This window comes from Procambarus clarkii, chromosome 6 (assembly GCF_040958095.1).
Source record: "Procambarus clarkii isolate CNS0578487 chromosome 6, FALCON_Pclarkii_2.0, whole genome shotgun sequence".
NCBI classification, from domain to species: Eukaryota; Metazoa; Arthropoda; class Malacostraca; order Decapoda; family Cambaridae; genus Procambarus; species Procambarus clarkii.
The window spans coordinates 38266408-38278767 of NC_091155.1; the positions used below are offsets into that span (position 1 = coordinate 38266408).

At 41.9% G+C, this 12360-nt stretch overlaps 1 protein-coding gene across 6 annotated transcripts in view; it reads left to right on the plus strand.

The window, feature by feature from the left end:
* Positions 1 to 12360, plus strand: part of LOC123754104 (uncharacterized) — a 125723-nt gene that overhangs the window by 45875 nt on the left and 67488 nt on the right. For all 6 annotated transcript variants that reach the window (XM_069308562.1, XM_069308525.1, XM_069308534.1 and 3 more), the window contains one exon: positions 8295 to 8432. In XM_069308562.1, the coding sequence (XP_069164663.1) occupies positions 8295 to 8432 (138 nt within the window). The remainder of the gene's footprint in view (positions 1 to 8294; positions 8433 to 12360) is intronic.

The window sequence follows — 12360 nt, forward strand, 5'->3', positions numbered from 1 at the left end:
CTATACCAACACTGCATATACTAGCAGCTAACACACTGCTTCGATCGACAGTGGCTACGTACTGTAGTCTTCTTTCAGGACTAAGCTAAGGGTTCGTGGGCTGCCCAAGGTAAACTGCTTCCCTCACCACAATTGCCTCCACACATCACTTCTGTGGACATAAAAACATCACTAATTAGACGGACAGGACACCTGGGAAACCATGGGGGTAACACTCGTTCACCAGGGAGTTGATATTATTCTTGTACCACAACCTAGATGGCGCTGATCGTGACACGCCATCACACCAGAGGTCATCCACATTGAACTCTCTTTCTAACTAAAGCAGGAAACTGGAGCCATTTATTGCTGCCATGCCACCACCAACAGAAGGAGTTGTCCACAAGCAGCCAATACCAGGGGTGTTGGAGCGCAGACCCATAGATGGCGCTGAAATTGCCACTCTACACTCCAACGTTGGTGTCGATACCGTAACAGGGTTCTAGGCTAATTGAAACAAGAAGGGACCCTAGAGCTGCCAGCTTCCTTTTCCAGCACCTCGGCGTGGCGATACAGAGAGGAAATGCACCTTGCATTCAGGGTTCCTGCCCACCATCTGAGGAGCTGGAGGAACTCGACAACTTATGATAATCATCTTTGTACTCTATATGTAACTCCTGTTTTGTAACAAAGTTTAAATAAAACAAATATGTATGTGTATATGCAAAAGAATGGGAGGTGGGGTGGTAGGAGAAGAAAATATTAAGTGTTCAGTGAGAATCCACAAGGTCTTCTCTGAATTCTTATTTTCTTATCCGAGGCTATGGGTCTCCATATATATACTGTGTGTGTATATATATATATATATATATATATATATATATATATATATATATATATATATATATATATATATATATATATATATCGTACCTAGTAGCCAGAATGCACTTCTCAGCCTATTATGCAAGGCCCAATTTGCCTAATAAGCGAAGTTTTCATGAATTAATGTGTTTTCGACTACCTAACCTACCTAACCTAACCTAACTTTTTCGGCTACCTAACCTAACCTAACCTATAAAGATAGGTTAGGTTAGGTTAGGTAGGGTTGGTTAGGTTCGGTCATATACCTAAGTTAATTTTAACTCCAATAAAAAAAATTGACCTCATACATAATGAAATGGGTAGCTTTATCATTTCATAAGAAAAAAATGAGAGAAAAAACATTATTCAGGAAAACTTGGCTTATTAGGCAAATCGGGCCTTGCATAGTAGGCTGAGAAATGCGTTCTGGCTACTAGGTACGACATATACTAATATATATATATATATATATATATATATATATATATATATATATATATATATATATATATATATATATATATATATATATGTCGTACCTAATAGCCAGAACGCACTACTCAGCCTACTATTCAAGGCCCAATTTGCCTAATAAGCCAAGTTTTCATGAATTAATTGTTTTTCGACTACCTAACCTACCTAACCTAACCTAACCTAACTTTTTCGGCTACCTAACCTAACCTAACCTATAAAGATTGGTTAGGTTAGGTTAGGTAGGGTTGGTTAGGTTCGGTCATATATCTACGTTAATTTTAACTCCAATAAAAAAAATTGACCTCATACATAATGAAATGGGTAGCTTTATCAATTCATAAGAAAAAAATTAGAGGAAATATTATAATTCAGGAAAACTTGGCTTATTAGGCAAATCGGGCCTTGCATAGTAGGCCGAGAAGTGCATTCTGGCTACTAGGTACGACATATATATATATATATATATATATATATATATATATATATATATATATATATATATATATATATATATATATATATATATATATATATATATAGGGCTCCATTAAGGAACATATAATCTCTTCCCATAACCTAACCATCGCCAGAGAAATCCTAGTAAACAACACAGAAATCATCGATAGATACAGCGATAGCAGGCGGCTTGACGTTTGCGAGGCACTACACATCAAGAAGTCAACACCAGCAATCAACAGCCAATTATTGCACAACTATATTCTACCCACCTCAAGACTCCGCTCCAATATAGAAGCATCAAGAAATATGGACCAATAGGCTTTCTACAAACACTTCTATTCAATATCCATTGTTTCGTGTTCTGTCTTGTGTTGATACTTTTAATACCCTATAAATATCCTCTAATGCCACATCATCCTTCCCACCTCACTCAAATGTAATGCCACATCACCCTTCCCACCTCACTCAAATGTAGATATAAAATCAGGGAAACGCAAGTTCTAATCAGTTGTGTATTTGTGAAGTCTTTGAAAATGTAATAAGTTTTACGAAACGCGCCCGTGTCGCATCAGACTAGAAATAAAAATGAATTTTGGAGAAGTGATTTTTGATTTACCTCCAACAGTGAAGCATAATGTACGAAAGATTGAGAAAATTCGTGTTAGAATTATTAATCTTACTTTTTCGGTCATATTTAATAAAATATATATATATATATATATATATATATATATATATATATATATATATATATATATATATATATATATATATATATATATATATATATATATTAATAATTCTAACACAAATTTTCTCAATCTTTCGTACATTACGCTTCACTGTTGGAGGTAAATCAAAAATCACTTCTCCAAAATTCATTTTTATTTCTAGTCTGACGCGACACGGGCGCGTTTCGTAAAACTTATTACATTTTCAAAGACTTCACAAATACACAACTGATTAGAACTTACGTCTCTCTGATATTATATCTACATTTGAGTGAGGTGGGAAGGGTGATGTGGCATTAACACAAGACAGAACAGGAGGGGATATTAATAGGGTATTAAAAGTATCAACACAAGACAGAACAGAAACAATGGGTATTGAATAGAAGTGTTTGTAGAAAGCCTATTGGTCCATATTTCTTGATGCTTCTATATTGGAGCGGAGTCTTGAGGTGGGTAGAATATAGTTGTGCAATAATTGGCTGTTGATTGCTGGTGTTGACTTCTTGATGTGTAGTGCCTCGCAAACGTCAAGCCGCCTGCTATCGCTGTATCTATCGATGATTTCTGTGTTGTTTACTAGGATTTCTCTGGCGATGGTTTGGTTATGGGAAGAGATTATATGTTCCTTAATGGAGCCCTGTTGCTTATGCATCGTTAAACGCCTAGAAAGAGATGTTGTTGTCTTGCCTATATACTGGGTTTTTTGGAGCTTACAGTCCCCAAGTGGGCATTTGAAGGCATAGACGACGTTAGTCTCTTTTAAAGCGTTCTGTTTTGTGTCTGGAGAGTTTCTCATGAGTAGGCTGGCCGTTTTTCTGGTTTTATAGTAAATCGTCAGTTGTATCCTCTGATTTTTGTCTGTAGGGATAACGTTTCTATTAACAATATCTTTCAGGACCCTTTCCTCCGTTTTATGAGCTGTGGAAAAGAAGTTCCTGTAAAATAGTCTAATAGGGGGTATAGGTGTTGTGTTAGTTGTCTCTTCAGAGGTTGCATGGCTTTTCACTTTCCTTCTTATGATGTCTTCGATGAAACCATTGGAGAAGCCGTTATTGACTAGGACCTGCCTTACCCTACAGAGTTCTTCGTCGACTTGCTTCCATTCTGAGCTGTGGCTGAGAGCACGGTCGACGTATGCGTTAACAACACTCCTCTTGTACCTGTCGGGGCAGTCGCTGTTGGCATTTAGGCACATTCCTATGTTTGTTTCCTTAGTGTAGACTGCAGTGTGGAAACCTCCGCCCTTTTCCATGACTGTTACATCTAGAAAAGGCAGCTTCCCATCCTTTTCCGTCTCGTAAGTGAAACGCAGCACGGAACTCTGCTCAAATGCCTCCTTCAGCTCCTGCAGATGTCTGACATCAGGTACCTGTGTAAAAATGTCGTCAACATACCTGCAGTATATGGCCGGTATATGTTGCAGTATATGCAACATACCTGCAGTATATATATATATATGTATATACATACACACACACACACACACACACACACACACACACACACACACACACACACACACACACACACGTATGTACTCACCTAGTTGTGCTTGTGGGGGTTGAGCTCTGGCTCTTTGGTCTCGCCTCTCAACCGTCAATCAACAGGTGTACAGATTCCTGAGCCTATCGGGCTCTATCATATCTACACTTGAAACTGTATGGAGTCAGCCTCCACCACATCACTTCCTAATGCATTCCATTTGTCAACCACTCTGACACTAAAAAAGTTCTTTCTAATATCTCTGTGGCTCATTTGGGCGCTCAGTTTCCACCTGTGTCCCCTTGTGCGTGTGCCCCTTGTGTTAAATAGCCTGTCTTTATCTACCCTATCAATTCCCTTGAGAATCTTGAATGTGGTGATCATGTCCCCCCTAACTCTTCTGTCTTCCAGCGAAGTGAGGTTTAATTCCCGTAGTCTCTCCTTGTAGCTCATACCTCTCAGCTCGGGTACTAGTCTGGTGGCAAATCTTTGAACCTTTTCCAGTTTAGTCTTATCCTTGACTAGATACGAACTCCATGCTGGGGCTGCATACTCCAGGATTGGAGTGACATATGTGGTATACAAAGTTCTGAATGATTCTTTACACAAATTTCTGAATGCCGTTCGTATGTTGGCCAGCCTGGCATATGCCGCTGATGTTATCCTCTTGATATGCGCTGCAGGAGACAGGTCTGGCGTGGTATCAACTCCCAAGTCTTTTTCTTTCTCTGACTCCTGAAGAATTTCCTCTCCCAGATAATACCTTGTATTTGGCCTCCTGCTCCCTGCACCTATCTTCATTATATTACATTTGGTTGGGTTAAACTCTAACAACCACTTGTTCGACCATTCCTGCAGTTTGTCTAGGTCTTTTTGAAGCCTCAAACAGTCCTCTTCTGTCTTAATCCTTCTCATAATTTTGGCATCGTCCGCAAACATTGAGAGAAATGAATCTATACCCTCCGGGAGATCATTTACATATATCAGAAACAAGATAGGACCGAGTACAGAGCCCTGTGGGACTCCACTGGTGACTTCACACCTATCGGAGGTCTCACCCCTCACCGTAACTCTCTGCTTCCTATTGCTTAGGTACTCCCTTATCCACTGGAGCACCTTACCAGCTACACCTGCCTGTCTCTCCAGCTTATGTACCAGCCTCTTATGCGGTACTGTGTCAAAGGCTTTCCGACAATCCAAGAAAATGCAGTCCGCCCAGCCCTCTCTTTCTTGCTTAATCTGTGTTACCTGGTCATAGAATTCTATTAAGCCAGTCAGGCAAGATTTACCCTCCCTGAACCCATGTTGTCGATTTGTCACGAAGTCCCTTCTCTCCAGATGTGCTACCAGGTTTTTTCTCACGATCTTCTCCATCACCTTGCATGGTATACAAGTTTAGGACACTGGCCTGTAGTTCAGTGCCTCTTGCCTGTCGCCCTTTTTGTATATTGGGACCACATTCGCCGTCTTCCATATATCTGTTAGGTCTCTCGTCTCCAGTGACCTACTATACACTATGGAGAGTGGCAAGCAAAGTGCCTCCGCACACTCTTTCAGTACCCATGGCGAGATCCCGTCTAGACCAACAGCCTTTCTAACATCCAGGTCCAGCAAGTGTCTCTTGACCTCCTCTCTCGTAATTTCAAACTCTTCCAAGGCCGCCTGGTTTACTTCCCTTTCTCCTAGCACAGTGACCTCACCTTGTTCTGTTGTGAAGACCTCTTGGAACCTCTTGTTGAGTTCATCACACACCTCTTTGTCATTCTCTGTATACCTGTCCTCGCCTGTTCTAAGTTTCACTACCTGTTCTTTCACTGTTTTCCTTCTGATATGACTGGAGTAGCTTTGGTTCGGTCTTGGCTTTGTTTGTGTTACGGCCCTCTCGGGTCGCAATCGGGTTCTTTCTCTGATGTTGTTAGAGGTAGGGTATCCGACCCCAAGCTAGTAGTGGCTTTCAAGGGATGTGATCCGTAACGCAAGTAAATTAAAGGGGAAGGGAAATAAAGGCAAAAACTTAATAATATAATTATTACCATCACCATTAATAATATAAAGATTACACAGGGGGGGGGGGGGGTTAAACACTATTATATACAACGTAGTCTTCCTCTGAAGACTCTGGACGTTCACGGTGCTCAACAAGGCTAAGCTCTTAGTCCTCTTGTGGCCTTTCGATGAATCCTTCGATTCTCTTGAGTCTACCCTGGCCACAGGCCAGCCAAATCACAGTTCTACTGGGGGCACCGTCGTGGAGGCCGTCAACCACAAATCCAGCCTGTAGCTGGCAGGTTCCAATCAGCAACGCTGGTTAGGCCACTCCACGATCGATACTAAGGTCGCGAGCCCTAGTCAGGAGCCTCGTGTGATCCCACAGGTCACTCTCCTTTCCACAACACCCCAGTGGTTAAGCGTCTCCACCAGTCAGTCCCGGGTATGACAATCCCTCAACTGCCACTTCACAGGCAGGCTAACACCACAGTGTTCATCCGGGGGGCGACTCACAGCTGCTGCAGCAAATACTTGGAGACAAGACGGCTGCCTTGGGTAGACTGATCCAACTTCCATTACAGCAGTCCCAGGTCGACTCTGTAATCAGACACGTCATCAGTACTAGTTCCACTCTGGGGCACCTCACTTACCGGTTTAGACCCAAACGCCCACCTATCCACTCCAAAGATGGCGCTGCTGTCTAAGCGTCACCTCACCAGAGGTCAGCAGCGGCAGTGTTATGAGCTGATCAGGACGGGAAACTAGCCCTTGTGGCCAGTATACCTCGTCCTCACCAGGTGGCGTCGTCCATTTGGAGGGGGTTTCGGGAGCTGACCCACAGATGGCGCGGTCGTCACTGCTCCGTGCTCGGACGCTGGGCTCGGGTCCGTAACAGTTTGCTATATCATTTTCATAACTTTTCTCTGCTTCTCTTCTCACCCTGACATACTCATTCCTGGTTCTCTGGTATCTCTCTCTGCTTTCTGGTGTTCTGTTATTCCGGAAGTTCCTCCACGCCCTTTTGTTCAGTACCTTTGCTTCCATACATGCCCTATTATACCATGGATTCTTCTTTTGCTTCTCGGATTTTTCCTTTTGGGCCGGGATGTATCTGCTTACTGCCTCCTGACACTTTTGGGTGACATAGTCCATCATATCTTGTACAGACTTAGCTCTGAGGTCTGTGTCCCAAGGTATTTCCCTTAGGAAGCTTCTCATCTCCTCATAATTTCCCTTTCGGTATGCCAGCCTTTTGTTTCCTAGTTCTTCTTTGGGGGGGATAATTCCTAGCTCTACCAGGTACTCAAAGTTCAATACACTGTGATCACTCATTCCCAAGGGCGCTTCCATCTTGACTTCCCTTATATCCCACTCATTTAGGGTAAATATCAGATCAAGCATTGCTGGTTCATTCTCTCCTCTCATTCTTGTTGGATCCTTATGTGTGTGTGTGTAAATCACAAAAACATATAACAACACATATAAAAAATCTTCCTCTGTGGTCTGACACTGTCATATATATATTTATCAATATTTCTTAAGTTTTTCTTCACTGTCGCGGGTAATTGAAAAAATAAATTCTCCAAAATTCATTCTTTATTCCTGGTCTGACGCCTGAACGCGTTTCGTAATGCTTATTACATTACGTCTTTGAAAATGTAATAGGCTGCGAGGACATTAAGCCACATAATCATCGCATGGTATGGGAGGCTAGTTTACTTAGTTTTCTCTATTGGTTGCATTGTGATGAGGCTCCACCCAGTTTAGAGTGGGACTTTGCTAATTGCTGTTATTCTTATTGTGTATCAATATGTTTTTGTTGCTGGGAGTATTGCCCCACATGTTTTTGGTTCCCAGGTTCTTCACCCGTGAATGTGCGATGTTCTCATCACTCTGCCTCTATGGTGGCTGTCTCACCTCTTTGGGTCACTACCTGTTTGTGGCAAGAAGCAGACTTGTGGGCAACTTTTAAGCCTCGTGTTCTTGTGATGACAGCTGTAGACTTTTGACCATGTGGTGGCAACTCTTGCACTTTTCTCTGCCAGGCCATTTTCTTCTTTGCCCTTGTAGCCGGTGCTGTTACTTGATGGCAACAGCTTGGGCCTCTACCCTTATGTGTGCCTGCCTTTTCATACAACATATATTTGTGCCGTTGCTGGTGGTTTATGCTGTACTGTAGTTGCATTCTGGGGGTTTGTTCCACTGTTGCCTACTCCAGGAACATTTGTTCAATGAGGTTTGCCTGTAGTTTATATTGTTGTACCACGAGTAAAAATGTAACAGTGATATTAATTAATCTTACGTTTTACCAAACAGAATGATGATGCAGCCATGATTTCAATAGAGAAGAAACAAGTTGTAAGAGTCGTAGGACACAATGGGGCTACCATTGAAGAGATACAGAGACATTCGGGGGCAACTGTGCAAAGTATCCCTAACAATAATGGTGCTGAGGTGTGTATGTTGTTTTTTCTTGAAGGAAAGATGAGTTGCATGTACTAGTAAATACCCAACTCTATTGTGACAAGCTTTAGGAGTGTGTAAAATATAATATTTTAAAAGCAGAAATATCAGTTGTGATGACCAAACTATGCATCAGGAAGGAGAAGAAACAATGCCGTTTCTTCACTTACAAGTTACTGAATTCTTCTTTTTCTTCACTGAAACATACGTTAGCTATACAGTGGTATCTCAGCTTATGAATCTAATCCGTGCCCAGAGATGGTTAGTAAACCAAAAGTTCGTAAACCGAAGCGACTTTTCCCATAAGAAATAGTGTAAATTCAATTAATTTGTTCCACGTTCCCCCAAAAATTAACTTCAAAGTAAATTTTATACCTAATTCACGCAAAATTTTAGGACTAAAATATGTATAAGTTATTGCTAACCTCTACTGATGACTCTATTTAGCGTATGGAAGATGGTGAGAAGGGGGGGGGGGAGGAGGAGAGGTGTTAGTGTTTGTAAGGGGAGTCGCCTTCCATTATAACATCAGGCAGTGATGACTTGTGGGTACTCTCTCTGGCACATTTTGCCTGCATACCACTAGGACCTGCTTGTGGCTCACTGCTTGTTTTTCTCACTAAAAACCTGTCTAGTGACACTTGTTTTTACCTATGTTGTGACGCTTGTCTGAAGTGAGACATCACATTGTCATTAAAAAGGTTAACACAACAGCCTACTACAGCTTGCTCTGGGTGAATTAATAAAATTTTTTCAACATCCTCAAGTGTTTGTGTTCTTTGTTTTTTTATTGTTAATACATCTTTTGCCACTTTAGCACTCATGATGTTGTTTTTCTTAGCAATTACAGTGCATATCGTTGACATAGATTTGTTGTACTGCCTAGCTAGTTCAACAACCTGTGTACAATACCATTTTCATGTTTACAAAGGATCACCACCTTCCTCGTCGCTTCCATCTTGCCCGTGCCTCCCAGAAATCTAACAACTGTATTCTTATCCTTCCTTCCGACAAAGGCAGTTCGGTGGTTGTCCTTGACCATGAGGACTACCTCCAGAAAGCAGATGTCTTGCTCTCTGACTCCTGTACTTATGCCCCTCTGACTTGTAATCCTTTTGATCGCCTTAAAACTTCCTTTAACCGCAAACTAAGACTGCTCTCTAGTCATTGTCCTCCTGACTTCAATCTCATAAAATGTTTACATGTCATCTGCCCTTCTCTTCCTTATTTCTATGGTCTACCTAAGACAAATAAAACAGGTGTTCCTCTTCGTCCTATCATTTCTTCACGGGGCTCTGTCGGCAATCCTCTTGCCTCCTGGCTCGCTAAAACTCTAATGCCTTACCTTGGCACTTTTTCACCTGTCCACCTTTGTCATTCTCAGGACTTCATAGAAAGACTGCGCCTGCAGCCCTCTTGTAAGATACTTAGTCTTGATGTCGACTCTGTTCATTAATGTTCCCCTCGATGACGTTCTCTCTCTCATTAGACAATAAAGCGACTGAGGGCCTTCTTCCTCTCCCGCTTCCCACTGATGTTTTCTTTGAACTCATTAGACTCTGTGTTAACTCTAACTCTTTCTCTTTCAATGGTAATTATTAAACTCAAACTTTCGGAGTCGCTATGGGTGGGTTCCACTCTCTCCCCTGTTCTTGCCAATTTCTACATGGAATACTTAAAAACTGTTCTTCCTTCTACTGATACTCGTTCGTCTCTCTGGCTTCGCGATGTTTATGACATTTTTGCTTTATGGCCTCATGACCTTAGTCTTTCCCAGCCTTCCTCTCCTCTCTTTATAATCTGGCTCCTTCCATCCATTTCAAAGTTGAATGGGAATCTACTTCCCTTCTTCCTTTTCTTGACGTTCATTTTCTCAGCTCTGTGTCCAGGTTCTCTTTCTCTGTCTACTGCAATCCCATGCATAGTGGCATGTACATTCACTTCTTTTCCTTCCATCCTCCTTCTGTTAAGAAAGGTATCCTTGTCTCTCTCTTCCTCCGCGCTCTATGCATCAGCGACCCTGAGTAATTTGATTTTGAAGGTGCCTTTATCTACAAATCATTCTCTCGCCTTGGTTACCCTTTACATTTCATCAACTGTGCCTACTCTCAAGCTATACGAAATTTCTTTCATCCTAAACCTGCTTCCAACACTAGTAGCACTGTGCTCTGCCTTCCCTTCATATCTGAACTCAAAATTTTTACTAATACCTTTCGTTCTCTTGACATAAAGCTCACCTTTCGACAAACTAACACACTTCGTAGCAATCTAGTTCACACTGCTCTTCCAGCTTCTAATGCTGCTGGTGTCTACTCTATTTCCTGTTCGTCTTGTCCTCTCCAATACTTTGGTGAAACTGGCCGTACACTTTATTACAGACTTAAGGAACACAAAAGAAGTGTTAAGTCTGCAGACACAAACAATGCTCTCTTCTGTCATGTTAGGGATTCTAATCATCCTATTGATTGGTCTTCCTCCAAAATAATCTTTACTGCCTCTACTCTACACAAATGCTGTCTTGTTGAATCGGCTCTGATACACAACGTACCCAACATGAACTTGAGTCCTGGCTTGTTGCTGTTGACTCTTCCCTTTCACAGTATATACTCAAATGCTCTAAACTTTCTAACAAACGTGACCTAACATAAGCTTACCCTTCCATTTATCTTTCTTTCTTTCTTTTTCTTTCCCTTGTTTTCTCTTATGATCCCTTTCTTATTCCTATTACTATCCCCTTTATTACATCTTACCTTTCGTACCTTTTGTCTTGCTTTTTCTTCCTCTAAGATTTCCTTCTCCTCACCTCTCTTGCGTATTTATTGCCTTCACCTCCTTCCCTCATCACAATCGACTTGAGAATGGTCCAGGATGGACCGAAATGTTGTCGTCCCTTTATTTCCTAGTTTGTGGTGTGGTCAACTTACGAAGAATCTCTTGTTTTTCCTCTATGGTCATTCTCACATGTGTTTTCTTGGCTTGAACCTTACTACTGGCTTTCTTGGGGCCACATGGCGAGATATATATAGTAACAAATTTTATGTTCAAATAGCCAAAAATCCGAAACAAACTGTAAATCTTTGCAAAGAATTCAGGTGCGATAGTCACTAGGCGAGAGGCACTGGTAAACTGAGGCGCGATCTCCGTGCCACCACTCGCTAGGTCAGCCCATACGCGTATCAACAAACTCATTTCCCATGACAAAGTTTGTAACCTGATTCAAATTCTCCATAGAAATTGAGCTCATAACCCGAAAAGTTCGTAAAGAGGGGCCTTCGTAAGCCGAGGTATCACTGTATTCAATTTGCTGATAGCTGTTTCCTTCTGCCTAGAAGGTTTGTCCATTGTTTAAGTGCCCAAGTAGCAAGTACTTGTGTGTATGGGTATCAGCCAGGGGTTGATCAGGATACCTGATCAACCCTGGCAGTAATTCATACATCAGTCTGATGGACTGATGTATGAATTATGTAAATAATGTATGATGGACCAACCTGTCCAGCAATGAGGAGGCCTGGACGAGGACCGGGTTGCGAGGACATTGAGCCCCGAAATCATCGCATGGTATGGGAGGCTTGTTTACTTAGCTTTCTCTATTGGTTGCATTGGGATGAGGCTCCACCCAGTTTACAGTGGGACTTTGCTAATTGCTGTTATTCTTATTGTGTATTGATATGTTTTTGCTGCCGGGAGTATTACCCACTGTTTTTTTGTTCCGAGGTTCTTAACCCGTGAATGTGCGATGTTCTCATCACTCTGCCTCTATGGTGGCTGTCTCGCCTCTTCTGGTCGCTACCTGTTTCTGGCGAGAAGCAGATTTCTGGGCAACTTTTAAGCCTCGTGTTCTTGTGATGACAGCTGTAGGCTTTTGACCGTGTGGTGGCAACTCTTGCACTTTTCTTTGTTAGGCCATCTTCTTCTTTGC